Source organism: Phoenix dactylifera, chromosome 8 (genome assembly GCF_009389715.1).
Source record: "Phoenix dactylifera cultivar Barhee BC4 chromosome 8, palm_55x_up_171113_PBpolish2nd_filt_p, whole genome shotgun sequence".
Lineage (NCBI taxonomy): Eukaryota > Viridiplantae > Streptophyta > Magnoliopsida > Arecales > Arecaceae > Phoenix > Phoenix dactylifera.
Genome location: NC_052399.1, coordinates 17,176,230 through 17,194,549, shown reverse-complemented (window position 1 = coordinate 17,194,549; position 18,320 = coordinate 17,176,230). Strand labels below are relative to the sequence as shown.

At 38.6% G+C, this 18,320-nt stretch overlaps 1 protein-coding gene across 1 annotated transcript; it reads left to right on the top strand.

Moving 5' to 3' along the window:
* The first annotated feature begins 4,937 nt into the window (after positions 1-4,937).
* On the top strand, positions 4,938-15,497 carry LOC103710915 (coiled-coil domain-containing protein 25-like). The gene is made up of 6 exons (XM_008796842.4): positions 4,938-5,313; positions 8,401-8,528; positions 8,711-8,814; positions 10,123-10,210; positions 14,420-14,481; positions 15,036-15,497. The coding sequence occupies exons 1-6, from the start codon at positions 5,201-5,203 to the stop codon at positions 15,186-15,188; spliced, it is 648 nt and encodes a 215-aa protein (XP_008795064.2). The 5' UTR covers positions 4,938-5,200; the 3' UTR covers positions 15,189-15,497.
* The last annotated feature ends 2,823 nt before the right edge of the window (positions 15,498-18,320 follow it).

Genomic DNA, 18,320 nt, shown 5'->3' with positions numbered 1-18,320 from the left:
CAAAAGATACATTCCGATCCCAACGGTGTAATAGGTTGGGCTGGCTAGACGGAAGGTGGGCCGAGCTGGGCTACTTGTTTCCCAAGCCTCGTCTTCCCCGTTCTCAACCTTCTTCCTTTTTTCTATTTTGTTCTCTCAATTTTAATCGGCATTTCTAAAGTAGGTGGATAGTTTGCAAGGGTCTTTTATATATATATATATATATATATATATATATATATATATATATATATAGAGAGAGAGAGAGAGAGAGAGAGAGAGAGAGAGAGAGAGATGGAGAGGGAGAGGGATGTATTATGCTGTTCTTGAGAGGAAAGGGTATCAGGTCCAAAGCAATTGGATACTCAAATCAAGAATTCACATCATTAATTATATTCTATACTACAAAAGATGTCTTCAAAAACAATGATATGACTCAGTGGTCTCTAACTTATACATCAAGAAGACACAAAACTTGAAAATTTCTATTGTATGATTATGTTAAAATACACAAAAGGTAAGGATGGTAATCTATACCCTGACTCATTAATTTGGGTGCCTTGCTTCAAGCTATCTAATCATCTCAAGTCACTGATCTTACTCCAAAAGTTTCAACCAATAAGATAAAAGCACATAACTCGCTAGCTTCTTCAAATGAATTTATAACAATTAGGGTGGAAATGGGCTCTGACCTGGCCAACTTCGATCTAGGCTTCGGGCTAAGTCCAAAAGAGTTTAGGCTAGATTTGGGCTTAAATGTACAGTCCATTTATTTTTTGGACAAGGCTCGGATATGTCATTGGCCCGGCCCGAGCTCGAGCTTGAACAAGACTTGAATTGGAGCCGAAATTCAAGCCCAGCTTCAAGCCCAAATCAATTTATTTTTGTAAGTTATTATTTAGAAAGAATAATGAGGAAGTAAAGGACAAATTAAAATGGGTTTAGCTCAGAATAATATATCATGCATCATTTACTTGTATTATAAAAGAAAGACCATTTTTTTGCTAGCCCATTTACTTGTGAAGCAAGATTATAAATATTAGACTTCAAACGGTTCAAGCTAAACCTATATTTTGCCTAAATGGGTAATTCAGGCCAACCCAATTAGGTTTAGGTTGGGCCCGGGCCTAGGATCGGGTTTGGCTTATCCAAAATTTTTCGGGCCTAAGTCTGGCCCGAAGCCTGAAAAAAAAAATGGCTAGGGGCATGGCCTGGCCCAGCCTAGCCCAGCACACTTCTAGCCCTAATAGCCATTTTATCTGGTTGAGGCTCTTTCTAAAATCCATGATTTGATTTGGAGATCTATGTAGATCGTGATTCAGTGATAGACGACATGAAAGAAGATCAATCATCCGTTCGAGCGAGGATGTTAGCAAGATTTTATGGATCATATAATAACTTGTATCAGTTTATAATATATTTTTTATTAGCATAATCTTATATCAGCCTGTATTATTTTTCTTATATAGAGTCTATATTAGTGTATATAACCTGAGATATACCAAACATGATGGAACAAAAATATAAAGTTCTTTCTCTCTCTTGCTTTCTTCTTCTTCTTTAAATAGTTTAATATATATTGAGAGAGTGATGGAGAGTAATATGGGTGTATTATGTTGTTCTTGAGAGGAGAAAGTTTCTATTGTATGAATATGTTAAAATATTCAAAAAGTAAGCCTGGTAACTTATTCCCCGACTTACTAATTGGGTGCCTCACTTCAAGCTATCTAATCATTTTAAGAGGTTGATCTTTGTTGCCCACTATGCAGCCCAAGAAAGAGGTGAATTGAGCTTTTTAAAAATCTAAAAGTAATGTAGTGGAATAAAAACTGGATAGAAGAATAGTAATTTCATTAACTAAGAAGTAAATAAGTAGAAAATTAATGCAAATAAATCAAGCAATATAAATACACAAAATTTATAATAGTTCGGTGTCAATCCTGCACCTATGTCCACTCCCCAAGATATTATTCTTGATAATGTTCATTATAATCTTTCCGAGATTCCAATTCGATGGTTTTACATGGGCTCATAATCAATCCAGTTGATTTTTATATGCTATCAACCAAAGCCTGCACAATCCAATTCAAAGTTTGGATGGATCTTGCTCCAAGTTTCAGTTTCTGAAACTTTTTACAGCAGAGTATAGAAAGAATAAAGTATAAGCACAATATAATACAGCTCATGATAAATACAAAGCAATAAACGGAGCTTGACTCGGTTGGTTGGTTTAATTGATATTGAATGTACTTAACCAACTCTCAGTTGTAGAAGATGTGACCATTCAGCTCATAGTGAATGCTCTTGAATGAGTTTCTTTTTGAAGCTCTCTTCTTTTTGCTTTATATTTCTTTCTCTTGTACAATTCTCTTTGCATAGCTCGAGCTCTCTTCTTCTTTCGGTGTTCTTATGTATTTATACCAATTAGAAGTGATTAGAACGCTTTTCTAGCTATTAGATCGATTAAACGAGCCGTTGTGAGATAAAAACAATCATTCTAACTTACAGAAAAACTAGTTGTTACTGTTGTCAGGCGCAGTAGAGTCGACTCGACATTTTCAAGGGTCGACTTGCGATCGCCATGAGTCAGCTTGTAATTTCTAGGGGTCCACTCGAGCTTGCTTTGCTTTTACTACGCTCTCACTTTCCTTCTGTCATCATTGTAGAGTTGGCTCTCTTAGTTTAAAGGTCTCCTCATCTGATAATAGGGGTCGACTCTTCAACGGACTGAGTTTTACTGTTCTCTGTCTTTCCACTGTGGCCGTTCAGGGGTCGACTTGCTTGTTTATGGGGTCGGCTAGTGAAAGCATATCAACCAATGATAGTGTTCTAGGGTCGATTTGTTGCAAACTTAGGGTCACTTCTTAAGATAGCTCATAACGAAATTTTCTGTATTTGTATGTGAGCTTCCAAGGATTGTTTCATGCCCTCTTGGGAATTGTATTTCTTGGTGTAGAGCTTCGGATAGATGTTCTTCAAGAGTCACCGTAGGTTTTTTTTTAGCTTTCTGAAATCAATCAACCAAACTCAATACAATAGATTAATCATCTTTGTACTCAACTATTTTGCATCATCAAAATCAATCTTTTAGAGCCAACAATTTTGCTTCAAAAGTTTCCACTAATAAGATAAAAACACATAAATTGCCTGCTTCTTCAAACAAATCTATTACTATTTTATAAGGCTCTTTCTAAAATCCATGGTTTGATTTGGAGTCACCGCCTAACTAAAGTGCTAGAAACTTAAATGATGGGATGAGGTCCAAAGGTAGGCGTTTAGCTCATAGAAAGAAAAAAAACTCATGAATGCACTCCATCATCTTTTTATTAAGGAGATCTTAAAATAATAATAAGTCCCCTAAATTTCTTTTGAGCTTATGCACGCATAGCCAAGGTAAAATAGGATTAAAATATGCAATAATGGAAATCTTATTCTCCATTTTGAAACAAATATTTCCATTTTATTTCATTCCTTCCTCAAAGCGAAAGATGCGGTAATGATTTGATATTCGAGGCCTTTGAAGATTCCAGTAGCAGTTAAGCAGCCTCTATCTAAAATCATGCAGGATGCATGCTTAGTCAAGTTCGTGCGAAGCTTTGAAGTTGTAATCAAGATAATTATAAGCAAATTATTATTTTTATTTTTAAAAATAGTAATTTACTGCTGTAAACAAAGATCTTAAACAATCTTCCTCAATTTCCAAAAAAAAAAAATCTCAATATAACGCATACAAAACAAAATCGGCAAATCTTGCCATTGTCACATGAATAGGGGTGCAAATTGGTCAGGTCGGATCGGGCATGAGTGACCCCGATCCCATTAGGTTTCTTATTCAGGTTCCAATATTGAACCCAGATCCAACTCAATAGAAGATCGGATCGGGTTGGGTTCATAGCTAAAATTTCTAATCCAATGGATCATTCGAGTTGGGTCGGGTCCATATATAATTCGGGTCCAGGTCGGGTCCAGATTGGATCTCTGCACTTGTCATTCTCTATGCTTAGTTTCTTTTGTAATGAATGAGAACTATAGAAAGCAGGTTATGCAAAACCATACAAGTGAAACTATCTAAGCATCAAGAATTGATGCTATCACAAACTAACCTAATAATGATAGACCTAACCTTGTTAGCTACAAACAAATTTTTTTCTATTCATATATTCAAAATTTTTAATCGAAAAGAATTGCATCTATGCTAATCTTTTTTATTCAATAGTGATATTTCTTGAATTTGTTAAAATGCATCTGATAACGACGCAAGGTAATGTTCAACAGTTGCAAAGGATTCATCATGAACCCATCTTCTTTTACATAGCAAAGTTATACTCTATTTTGCCTGGATTAATTTGAACTTCTTTCTTAGGAGAACAATGTTCCTATTTAATAGAACTAACCTAAGCCTTAATGTAAATTTCATATCATTCGACAGTCACAAAAATAACCTTTTCCATTCCTCTAATCCTCAAACACAATAAGAGTTAGAGGAATATATAATTAGAGACCCTTAAAGCATCCCTACGGGTCCTAACAATGTACTAGGTTCGGGTTGGATCGGGTCGGGTCATAAGGTAAGAAATCTAAAATTGCTCTAAAAATTAAATGGGTCGGATCAGATCAGAATTTAGCAAACTCAGACCTGATCCGAAAAATATAATTGGTCCAATTTTAGAATTCGACCTGGCCTTATGTGTCCTTTAAATTGGATTGAATCAGGTCTAAATAGATTAGGCCAGGCCAGTCACAGATCAACCCAACCTATTTAACATCAAGCTTTACTTCACTGTTAAATCAGGGATCCGTAAATAATTTTCTTATAAGTGGTGGGGGCTTCTTAGACAGGACAAGTAGTTTGTAGTTAGGGACCCGTCGATAAGTTCCATCGACACTAACGTAAATTAAACGGAAGTCGGTTGTCGGATGCCGACTCCTGCGATTTTAATTTCATTCCCCTGCGAAAGCTTTCGCTCCCTTTGTTTATTCTTGACCGCAGACAAGAAATTCCCCTCGAAATCCCCTCCAGTCCAAGGGAACCCTATTTTGGAAACAATTCAGAATCCCAGGCTCCGGTTCCCAAATCTGATTGATCGCACGCAATAAGTATCCTCCGTCGTCGCCCCATACCCTAGTTTCCAATTCGAGATCTCCTCGTTGAATCTGAAGGGAGTGCCGCAACCCTAAATCTCCAAGTTCCCTGGTTCCGGGTCAAGAAAGCTAGAAGGAGATGGTTTTCTACTTCAAGGCCCGGCCCGAGGCGGGGGATTATACCATCTTCATGGGGCTGGACAAGTACGAGAACGAGGAGCTCATCAAGTACGGGTTTCCTGAGGATATATGGTAATTTCTTTACCTTGATTTTATTCCTTTGTCTCAGATTTCTTATTTTCTCGTCACAGTTCTGTTGATTCTTTATCTGAACGTAATGATTTCTTGGTAAACTGCTTAATTTCAGTTCAAGATTTGTTCTTTGAATTATATTTTCTTGCCATCTTCTTCTCGTTGTGTTTATTCTCTGATATAGGATTCATGCAGGACATTTTTGGTTATTAACATTGTCAGTGCCAATATTTCATTCTCAGTTTGCTGTCAAGATTGTCTCACATATCTATTATCCAAATCCACACGAGTTCTCCCTTTTGGTCATGCACTTAAAGCAATATCCTTCTGACCCATTCTGATTTCTTTCACTATACATCGTTATACCCTTTTTTTTTATCACATACTCATTCAAGGGCGTGTGCTTTGAGTTTGAGCGGTAATTAAGGTTTGCTTTCTTGAAGCCACAAGGTTAATTAATTGATAAGCAATAAAACATGCTTGACATCATTTAGTCATATTCTGTTTCTTTACATTTAAATCTGAGGAAGAAAATATTACGCCTATTGGTTATATTGGTAGGTTGGGAATAGAACAGATGTTCTGATATGGTGGTATTGGTTAGGGTTCCAGGTGTTTGGCTATGCACATTCACTTCTTTATCAGGGCAGGGAACAAATAACATGCCACAACTGGAATATTTTTGTCACGAGCATGGTGACATAGTTATCAAGGATGTGAATATATGCTTGAGAAAAATATAAATTTAGCTTTGCTAAAGGGTGGGGTGATCACCGGACGTATAGGTTCTATTCTTCGTTGCCGGTGTCAATTATGGCTTAGAATTCCAAGATCTTGATTTTATCTGAAGAAATCATAAATGCCGTGAATTTAGTGTTTATTGTTGAGATGTATAGGGTGAATGCATCCTAGTTGCGTAATGGATATGATTGGGAGGTTGAGACATTCAGGCCTTACAAAAGCAAAGTGGTGCTGCTACTACATCCCTTTACTTTTCCAATTGGGCCATGAAGGTTGAAGTCGTTGGTTTCAGCCAAAGCTATGGGTTAGACACAAACTTACAACTTAATAGTTATTGATTTTTGATGTCCTTATGTGTCTAAGGAAGGTTACAACCTCATTTAAGATCTTTTCTATCCTTAATTGAGATGCCCCGTCATTGTTAATTATTTCCCAATATATCAGTTTTGTGATTGGATATGTAAACTTAAGATTAAAAAAGTGGATGGCTGGCTCCACAGCTTCGTAGCACCTCTTTCTGCACTCTACCCTCTACCATCACAGCTTCAACTCAAGAGTCATTGCATGAACCTAGCCACCCATCATGACTTCCCTGTTAAACAAATTAGGCCCAAACATCTGTCAATAAGGTTGGGTCAAGACCTAGGATCATGCCACAAAGTGTTTTATCGAGCCTAGCTCAGCCTCATGTGTAGTTTTTGGAACTTGAGCCAAGCTCGATATAAAGGTTGAGGTTTTGGACCTGACCTAGCTCATCCCAGATATTCATGTTTTCTTCCATAGACTAGGATTCTGTGTGGAAACTAGGGGAGAGGAGGTAACATTGGTGGCTCTGTTGTGGCAATGATTCTAGGCAGTGATGATGGATTAAGTGGTAGCTATGCTAGATAGGGAGAAAGGGAATGAGGGTGGGCACAATTTGGCGATGGCAAGAGGAAGAAAGGGTAGGTGGTTTCTTGGTCCAACTATAGTGATGATTGCATGTGTGATGAGTGGAAGAGAGAAGATGATGTACTTGGTGGGTTGGAGCAGATGTTGCCTCGTTGGAGAGAACATGGATTAGAGAAGACGATCTGTTGGAGAAAATCGAGGAGGAAGGGGAAAATGGTTCAGAGATAGGTTGGCACAGGGTCTGGCCTTTAATATTTAGGTAGGTTTAGGGTTTAGGAATGTAACATATATTATATTATATGAAATATTTATGTTTATTATGGTATTATATGATTTTGGCCTGGTTGGGCTTAGTTTAGTAAACCTGAGCCTGTCTTGAGTTACAATTGAGTTTAGAACTTGATTCGGACAAAGCTTACAACCTAGGCCTACCCAAAGGTGGGCCAGATGATTGGCCTAGAAATTCTCAGTTCGAATTCTACAAGCTCTTGTTCCTTGTACCCTACATCTTGCTAAACGAATCTCACCTTCAAATGGATTGTTCATGCAAACACATCCAACCTCCCTCATGAGACACCTACTTCCGTAGTTTCGCCTCTTCTCCATCCTAGCTTGTTTTTTTCCTGCTCCTGCTAATGCAGCTCCTCTATGCCCTTTGTGATTGCTAACCTCCTCATCCTTCCCATGATTATCTTTCCTTTGCTCGTGCCTCCTCAACCTCTGTATCATCGACGATGTCCATAAATTAACCCTCCTTAGTGCTGTTGCCTGCTAGTTCACTGCTCACCTTTTTGACCTCTCTCTTTTGTGAATAGCAAGACCATGCTGCTTCACTCTGTCTTCCTCGTGCCTTGAGGCGCTGGTGCACATTTACTGCAGAAAAATGGAGGAACAGATGGGGAAATTTGAAGATTATAGTTGGGTGAATGAATTGTAGTGGTGCTGTTAGGGTGAAGATTTTGCAAGTTGTGACTTATCCTCCCAATACTGTGTGATGGAGTTTATGTTGTTATTTGAGCAGTTGATGTCACATTAATGTTTTTTTCTCTACTGTACATCCTGTTTTGAGGGACTACATTGTTCAACATTGTCTCTTCTTCTTTTTTTTTTTCTTGTTACTTAATCACTACCTTTTTTTTCATGGATAATGCAGATGACACCCTGATTTCTTGTTTCAATTTATGGATCCTCTGCTAGAAATTTACTTGTGCCTTGAATGTGGCCCTTCCTAATTTTTATCACGTCTGTTTTTATTTTGGTAATTTATTACATGTATAAATATAGATGAACAGCTTATTTTCTTGATTTAAGACTTTATGCTGGGCCTCCAATGTTCTATGGTGTGCATAAGTTTTTTTTTTTTGAGGTTTTAGAATATTTGTAGACTGTAACTTATTCAACATCCACTAGGTTTTATGTTTACAAGTTGCCTTACTGGGTCAGTCATGACTGCAGGTTTCATGTGGATAAAATGTCCTCTGCTCATGTTTATGTCAGATTGAAAAAAGGTCAGACTATTGATGATATAAGTGAAGTTCTGCTAGAAGATTGTGCCCAGCTCGTTAAAGCCAATTCGATTCAAGGTAACATCCAGCTAATATTTGTTGTGTCACATGCAATTATCAAGATATAGCTAGGGTTTGGTGGTTTCCCCCCCTTTCTAGTGCCACTTTTTATTGTATCTGATTCCTGTATGCTGATTTTTTGTCATCTTCCAGCAATTCAAGCTTGCTGTTTCCTTTGTATCCTGTTTATATTTGTGCAGGCAATAAAGTGAACAATGTTGATGTTGTTTATACTCCATGGTATAATTTGAAGAAAACTCTTTCAATGGATGTTGGTCAAGTTGGTTTCCACAATCCTAAGATGGTGAGTCATTCGTCTGTAGATAATCTTTTGACCTTGTTGCAGCATCACAGACACTACTCAAATTATGTGACTTCTAACTTCTTGGGCATGGTCATTCACCAAAACTTTCTAAGCTGATGGCAGTTCAAACTTTAATATTTTTCAGTTTAATTGTTTGACACGTCGTTGCGTAAGTCTTAATTCTTATTCTAATAAGTCTATCTTTTCGGAATGAACCTCTGCTTAATATTGCAACCTGAGTCCTTAAAGTCTTGGTGTGGCCAAAATATAACATGACGGTTGCTCATTGGTGCAACCTTCCTCTACAGTGCTGAAGTTATGACTTGTCTTGAAACTTGACTGGCAAACTTTCTCCATGAGGCTCAGGTTTGTTTATTTTATCCATTTTCAGCAATTACAACCCAAAATGTACTAGCAAACCTTGAACTGATGATTTGAATTTGGATTAATGATTCCTTCTGCTTTTGTTCATTAGAATGAACTTTTTAGTGATAGCACTTATTAGTTATTACTGATCTTTCCTTTTATCTATTTATTTTGCATGTATAGTTCCTAATCTTCTTTCACAATTTGGGTTTGCGATTCTTTTGCCAACTTCCCTACCAACAAAATTTTATCCAAGCTGTTTTCTCTAGTTTCTGTTTCAGTTATCTCGGTTTTCCCTCTGCATAAGTTGGGGCCTGTCGCTTGCTTGATTGAGGAAATTAAAATTTAACTGCCACTGCTGCTGCATACAGTGTTGGCATAAGATCAATTCTCACCCTTTCCTTCCTGGTTCAGAATGGGCAACAACTAGAGCTTTTAAGCCTCCTATAGCCGGCCTCTTATCTTTCTTATTTCTGATAACGCTCTCTGAATAACTTCATCAGCTAGGCTGGTGTTATTATGGTATTTTAAAAAAAATCTCCCAATTTTATGTGCAATCAGGGCAGGTCCATAATATAGAAAGGGAAGTGTAATTTATGGATGTTTTGGTATGCTCTGTGCTTTTGAGCAACACATAAGAAGCTCATCAGTGCCTCATGTTTGGTTTTGCCTGGTGATGCCCTTCATTGTTGGTTGTATGACTTTGATTTTGCCTGCTACTTTTTTTTGACTTATTGATCATTCTTATATAGCTATGAGGACTGATTTTAATAGTAATGGTTATATTTTAGTAACTTTATTGTCACTAATGAAGATAACATATACTTTGCTGAAAATATTCTTTTATTGTTCTGTGAAACTTCATTAAATAATGTGATAGATTTCTCAGCAAAGCCTCCCCCCCAGGCATTTGTCCTAAGTGACCTAATTATTTATTTACAGGTCCGTACTGTAAGGGTGGAAAAACGCATAAATGAGATTGTTAACAGGTTGAACAAGACAAAGGTGGAGAGAAAGCCAGACTTGAAAGGTAAAAACATTACAGTTCTTGTAACACTTGTTTGAGAAAACATGATGAAATCTGTTTTATATTAATATTGCATGATCTTTCAAATTATTTCAAGTCAGTTGTAACTGATATGAAATGCCTTAGGTGGTTGCTGACATGAGACTGTAAAGCATTTCAAGTACAAACAACTGATGAGTGATTGCATGCACTCATTATCAAATGCTTGAACTACTAAATAAGTTCTTACTTTTAGTATTTAACTTAATGCATTTAAGATATATTATCTCTAAATATTAAAATCAATGTATCGATAAAATTGTTACTTACTTGCAACATTTAATAAGCTTTGGATCTACGGAAGACCGCTTACATTTTAATTTTTAAACAAACAGTTTAGGAATGCATCCTTATCAATTGAAAAACTCTATTTATCCATTCTATATACTTGTTTTGTTCAATAGATAAACGTGCATTATCTTCTAACTTTACTGCATCACATGTGTATCATGTGTGCAATACTAGTAACTATATTTGATTGGATTTATTTCATCACAAAACCAGTGGGGTATCTTCTACATTGAAGCTGATCTCGATACATATGCATGAAAATGGGAGTTACTAAATTGAAAATATTTACAAAGTTAGTAGCATATTGCAAGGTTGTTTCTCCATATTTTTGAAGAATTGTTTGAGATGTTATTATAATAAACAATTTTTTGGTCAATATAAATAGGGTTATAGTTATGCAATCAAACTGGCAGGAGTTATTAAAATATAAAACAACCTTATCAGTGCTAGCTGGGTGTGGCATATTATGCCCTACTGTTCTCATATTGTGTCATGCTAAATCCGTTAAACATTAGTATTTAGATTTTTTGTGGTCCAACTTTTTTTCATTTTTGAAAATTTGATGAGGCACCAAAGCCCTCAATTAGCTACTGGCTTTTATTGTACTGGAGATATAATAGTGTTTGGTCAATTTACATTTGCCAAGTTCTATCTGTCTTTTGATTTGCATTATGCAATCTCAGATTTTTTTTGTTGTTGTAATTCTTGATACACCATCACATAACTTATATCCTTATATTATGTGCTGTCTTATTGCTTAATCCCCTTATCTACACTTGAAAAGCTGGGTAACCCTTATTTTATTAAAGGGATTGTTTGCTTATAAACCTCGGGAAACTATTGTGTTTACATAGAAGCCATAGGATATCTGCGGATCTAGCCTGCTATTATTTGTATCAGTACCTCTAGACCACGATTGTTAATATACATTTCCATTGTAGGAAGATATGATGGAAGTATCTTGTCCAGTAATATATAACAGATATATTGGGGGACTGGTTTCCCCTTGATGATGTAAACAAGTTGAATACTATCTTTGTCTGCACTCTCGTGTAGCAGGCTGGGGGCTTATGAAATTTTGAAATGATAGGAGGAAGATGTCTTGGAGCAACCATCCTTGCTTCTCCACTAAGAGAGGCATGACATCATTACAATTAATATTGCAGATTATAAAGGGATTCGAAAATCTCTGCAGATGCTGGTGTACTCTGTAAAACAAAAGAGAAGGAAAGAGTGGATTGAAGTTTAAGCTATGATGATTGAGAGTACCAAACATCAAATAGTTTTCAGTCATGGACAGGCCATTAAGCAAGCTGATGTCTAAAGAAAATAGTACCATCAGCCAAGGATTGAAGATTATTTTAGCTGGTTTGTGCCTGTCCAAGGTTTGCAACTTCACATGATACCATTGTTCAGAAAGATAGTGAACACCACTAGGCGATACTCGACTGACTAAAGTACAATATGATTTCCTAATTATTTTTCCATCTAAAGTACTTCAAATTGCTCTCTTGTGGAAGTAGGTATGCCTTGAACACTCATTATGCTGTTGGATCTAGCTAAGTAAATCTATCATTCTAAGGGTTGTGACGACTTGTGCTGGTTGTTGTTAGATAGTTCCTGTTATGTGGTGTACTTTCAAATAACCTAAGCCCAGAAACTAACATGAATATGCAATGGGTGCACATGGTGCACATGTGCGTGTAGGCGAACCATTCGTTGCCCTGTATTAGCTGATATCATTAGTTATCACTTGATACAATGCCTAGTTGCTGATGGCAGGTGATGCATATATGAACTGATAAACCTACATTTTATGGAGCATGTTACAAATCATGTATGCCCCCCACCCCTCCACCCCGAAGACATAAAATAACCCACCATCCAAAACCAACCCAATTCAACAGAAGTTGCAAAACAATAAAGCATGTTGTCAAAGCATGGAAGTATCTGTCGTTGATATCCATATAATTCTTTCGAGAAACTTGCTAGAGGGGATTGTTATGATTTGAGGTTTGTAAATAGGAAATTTTATGATTTCATATCTTGTGACTTTGCATGATGATGCTGGGTAATTTGATCCCATGGAGAAAAATACTCTCTTAGAATTTTATCATTCATAAATATGCTTAACACAACATAATAAAAAACGTTCACTGTCTGACTTTGTTGAAAAGGATGATGTTTCTTGGACATCCATTTTGGCAACTTCATGAACAGAGGGCTGATTACCGAATCTGTATGCTCAAAGTGGCAATTGGACAATAAGTCATGCAATCTAAATTTGCACACTTTAATATGTCACATCAGATATGGTGACATTGTAGTAAAATTATTTTATGGTATTTCTGTTTGGTTGCAGACATGCTTGGGTGTTCTGTTTAGTGTCTGGTCTAAAGAGCATATTATTTACAGAATTAGCAAATAGACTTGTTAATCTGTTACCCGATGGGTATGGTACGAGTATTAAGAGTGTATTTTGGCAAATAATGGTGAATAATCTGTGCTAACCTGATAGCAATGGATCCATAACATGGGGCATCCTTGGTGCTCATCAGATGATTTACTTTCTTATGGCATGGATGGTGATGTTTGTGCTGGCTTAGCCATCATTCCATTAAGAAGAAAATCAAAACATCTACCCAGGGTCGGCGGAACCGTCCCGAACTGGGCGGTTCCGGCCGTTTCGAGCCCTTCCGGCGAGGTTCCGTCCTGAACCGGGCGGTTCCGGCCGTTTCGAGCCGTTCCGGCGGCTCACCGGGACGGTTCCGACAATGGAAATGAAAACCGTTGTTGGAGGCGGAGAAGGAAAGAGAGGAAAAAAAAAGAGCGAGCGGGGGAGGGAGGGAGAGGGAGGGAGGCCGGCGGAGGGCCGTCGTTGGGGCTGCAGACGAAAGCTGTGGCCTGGACCCCTGTTTTGTTTGAAACAGGGGAATGGCCATAGCCTCCGCCTGCGGTCCTGGCTTCAGCCTCCGCCTGCGGTCCACCGGTCTCCCTCCCTCTCCTTTTCTTTTTCTCTTCCGTTCGTCCTCCCCCCGCCTCTTCTACTATGTCGGCACGGACTCGGCATAGCACGGCATGGGCCCGTACTGACTCATCTCGCCGGGCAACCGATACGATGCCTGGTACCGGTTCCGCCAACGTTGCATCTAGCATTAATCAGCGAAAGATTCAAGAAAGAGGGTTGGGTTGAAAAAGTATGGGAAAAGAATGCATACCTTTTGTACAATTCATTTAACCAAATTTTTTGTCTTAACAAACAAACGGCAGTGGGCAATTTCTCGTTTGATTTGCTTTTAGATCGTAGTACTGGCAGCAGATGATAGGGCTTACATGCACAGCCTGCAAATACGTTAATCACTGGGGTGCATATTCAAATTGCCCTTCATAAAAAATTTTCAATTGCCAGAGTATGAAATTTTATTTACATGTATGTATGTATGTGTATATGTATTTCCAATTAATTGAAGTATAATGCATCATATTAATTTACTCAATTTTGCTTAAGTTTTATACATGATTTTGCTTAAGTTTGTGATACAACTTTTTAGTTAATGTAACCTTCTTGTTCTTATGTTGGCTGCTCTAACTGTGACGTGGCTGATTGAAATGTGCCAAGAAAGCATGAATGGAATATGATCTCATTCTGAAGAATGAGAAATTTTGCTGCACTAGTTTATGGTTGGAGTATGTTGAACCCGCACGCACATTTGAATCTTATAATTTTAAAAGTAGAAATAGCTGCTATACTTTGTTTGCACACAAAAAATTGTTGGCTTTTCTTGGAGTTTTCTCTGCATCTTTTGGTTATATAGTAGAAAAGCTTGGCTGATAGTTATGCTGAACAAATGATAATTTGTCTGTGCCTGTTTCCTTGTGCAGCTGAGCGAGAAGCTGTTAATGCGGCTGAAAAAGCAGAAAGAAAGCTTCAGTTAAGAGAGAAAGTATGTCCTTGAGTCCCTTTTTAACATAAAGATGTTAAGTAGTTCAACAAGAAAATCTTTGGAAAAAACATTATAATTGTTGACTAAGATCAATAGCAAGCATGGCTCTTAGAAGAGACATGTTTAAGGAGGATCTTGCATTGATATTTTAATCATTAATTATTTGATCCTTCCAAAGTCCAAGGGAACTTTGGAGAGTTGGATGCTCCTTGGTTGCATGAGCATAAGCAGCAGTGACCAGTAAGACGGGTGTCCCTACCTACCAGCCTCTAGTTTTCATTGCTAGATCTCTATCTTAAGTTGACCTGGCTAGGAATTGGCAACCAATTATCAGAGGTTTAACATCAACTTGACCTACTGTCATAAAGATTTCTGATCCTTTCATGGAACCTTCTTGATTTAGAGTGTTAAGTGATAGCAAGCCCCATCTTTTTTGGAAAAAAGCTTGAATTTTATTTTGAAGAGGATGATCACTACTTTTTTTAGGGGAAAAGGCCCAGCAGTATATAAAGAATTTTCTGTAGAAATCTCATTTGTGATGCTGGCACTTGCAGAAACGGAGAGAGGAGATGGAGAGGCTTGAGAAGGAGAGACAGGCAGAGATAAGGAGCTACAAGGGCCTGATGGTGTCAGAAAAGATGACATCCAACAAACAAATTGCATCGGCTAACAAATCCCTGCAAGAACTGGAAGAAGACTTCATGTAAGTGCGGCGCATTACTCATGGCTGGTAGAAAGCTCCAACTTTGGAAGCTCCACATGATCGGTGCAGCAAGTTGAATGATACAGGTCACTTTGACACAAATTATGTTCTGATGACTTAATTAAGCCACCAGCTTCAGACCTGTTTGTTATCACCAGTTGTCAACAAGCAATGTGATCATTTATCAGTTGTGGTTGATACAAGTAATTTATTACACAGATGATGAAAGACTAATGATTTAGATTGCCTTATGTTTGTCATTAGAATGATTATTTTCCATTCTACCAAGCTGAAGCCAAATCTGAGCTTTTTTCTTTCCCCCTGACGAGTGTAAATCATTGTTGAACTCTAGAGAGTAGCGGGTAGTTCTATATACACCCCCCCTATTGCTCAGGACACCCCCCAAAAACCAAAAAAAAAATACCCAAACTAACCGTTAGTGTAATTACCATATTGCCCTTGAAATTTTCTCATACACCCCCCCTTCCTCCTCCGTTTCGTTTTGAAAAGAAAAAAAAAACCCCCCCCTCAAACCCCCCTTAAACCCCTCGATCCATTTACATCGTTTAGGCGATCTTTGAAGGAGATTTAAGCCCCATTCGAAGCATAGACAAGCAACTAGTGATTTGGGATGAAGAATCGGCCGCAAAGGTACGTGTTCCACCTTGTTTCGAAATTTTTTTTTTCACGGTTCGTGCTCCGTTCGGCACTGGATCGCCGAACAAAAGGCTTCTGTTCGGCTGCACAGTGCCGAACAGAAGCCTTCTGTTCGGCAACCCTCAACCGAGCAGAAGCCTTCTGTTCGGCTGCACAGTGCCGAACAGAAGGCTTCTGTTCGGCACTGTGCAGCCGAACAGAAGGCTTCTGCTCGGTTGAGGGTTGCCGAACAGAAGGCTTCTGTTCGGCACTGTGCAGCCGAACAGAAGCCTTCTGGTGCCAAATCGCGTGCCGTGCTGAATTTTGTGCCGAACAGATCCTCTGATTCATTAATTCTTGGTGATAAATTATTTTATATGTAGGGCTATGCTACAACCGAATCGAGTATAATTGGATCAGAATTTGTACTGGATTACACAAGCGAATTTACAACTTACGAGGTATTATAATGTATTGTGCAATTTTGTAATAGTTTAGCGAGCTATTTTTACAACTGTGTACTTACATAAATTGTTTAATGTATAGATCTTCAAGAGTAGAGAGGACTTGTGTAATTGGTGTCGTGAAGCTGGGAGGCGAAATGGTTTTGTTGTTGTAATCAAATCATCCGATGCAGGTACCATTTCTAAGAAATCCAGAATTACGTTAGGTTGTGAGAGGGGTGGGACGTACCGAACCAAAAAAGAAAAGCGAATAAAGACTGCCTGTGGGACAAAGAAGTGTGGATGCCCTTTTGCATTAAGAGGAAAGAAATTGGATACTGCGGATGATTGGATATTACTGGTCGTATGTGGAGTGCACAATCATCCCGCTGCAGAGAATCTGGAGGGGCACTCATATGCAGGGAGATTATCTGAGCAGGAGACGGAATTGTTAGTGGATATGTCGAAGAGTTTGGTTCGTCCAAAGGACATATTATCCACATTGAAGGAAAGAGATGCCCTCAATGTTACGACTATCAAGACTATCTACAATGTACGTCAACGGTTTAAGGTTGCAGAGAAAGCCGGGAGGTCTGAAATGCAACATCTATTAGGTAAATTATCAGAGGCTAAATATATTGAGTGGCATAGGAATTGTACTAATACGGATGTTGTGCATGACTTATTTTGGGCACACCCTGGCAGCATTGATTTGTTCCGTGCATTTCCCCGTGTGTTGATAATGGATTGCACGTACAAGACGAATAGGTATCGTCTTCCGCTCTTAGAGATTGTGGGGGTGACATCTACTGACATGACATTTTCAGTTGCTTTTGTATACTTAAATTCTGAGGGGGAAGAAAGCTATACTTGGGCATTAGAGAGATTGCGCAGTGTCATAGCTGATGATGTTTTGCCTGAGTTGATTGTTACAGATAGAGACTTGGCTTTGATGAATGCAATTCATAAAGTATTTCCTACTGCTAGACATTTATTATGTAGATGGCATATTAGTAGGAATGTTTTGGCCAAGTGCAAAAAATTTTTTGAATTGAAGGAGAAATGGGATAAATTTATTATGAGTTGGAATGTACTAGTGCTGTCCTCCACGAAAGACGAGTATAATGATCGCTGGAGTGCACTGCAGAGAGAGTTCGGTACCTATCCAAATGCACTACAGTATGTGTCAGATACTTGGCTGAGCAAATACAAGGAAAGATTTGTTGCGGCGTGGACGGATACATGCAGGCACTACGGAAATGTGACGACAAATAGGTATCACAAATAAAGACTCATTTAATTTTAATTTGCCTCAATTCTTATATCTAACTTTCATTTGTTTACTAGGGTCGAGAGTGCACATGCAAAGCTCAAAAAGCAGCTTGGATCAAGCCAAGGAAGTTTCGAGTCATCTTGGACTAGAATAAATGGATTGATTGAGTTGCAGCACAGCTCCGTTAAAGCCTCATTGGAGAAGAGTTTATTGGTATTGCAGCACAACTTCAAGCCAGCTGAATTCAAAGAGTTGCGAGGTTTCATATCTATAAGTGCGTTAAATCATGTCCTCGCCCAATCGAAACGAGCCAATTCAGTTGGGTTTGATGATTCAAATTGTGGGTGCGCTATTCAAATTGTGTACTGCTGTACGTCCGAATGAGAGGGTGCTGGATCCGAATGAGAGGGTGCTGTACTCGGGCCAGGCTCATCACCAAGAAGTACCTGATGCATCTGAGAAATAGCATCAAATAGGTGCCCGGCACCTAGTGACGTAGCCTCTGAGGGACCCATCCGTACAATGTCGGTACTGATACCGAGTGCAGCTGCATTACGCCGCCGGTGCATGTCAGCATCATCATGACCTCCCCTAGCTCCAGAATGAGTACTCGAGCGCAGATGAGGAGGCTGAACTGCAACGTGCGTGATACGGAGATACCACTCCATGTATCCCGGTACGCTGTCTGATGGCCGGGTAACTGGGTGGCTCCTGCTCGCCTGGCTCAACACGTGGTCCTCCCACCGCTCCCAAAGCTGATCCATATAGGAGTAATGTATCCGGT

What these genes read in the sequence shown, in the direction of transcription:
- LOC103710915 (XM_008796842.4), top strand. Translation starts at nt 5,201, where the DNA reads ATGGTTTTCTACTTCAAGGCCCGGCCCGAGGCGGGGGATTATACCATC. An exon ending in TAAAGCCAATTCGATTCAAG is followed by an intron (nt 8,529 to 8,710) that starts GTAACATCCAGC and finishes ATATTTGTGCAG; the next exon opens with GCAATAAAGTGAACAATGTT. An exon ending in AGCTTCAGTTAAGAGAGAAA is followed by an intron (nt 14,482 to 15,035) that starts GTATGTCCTTGA and finishes TGGCACTTGCAG; the next exon opens with AAACGGAGAGAGGAGATGGA.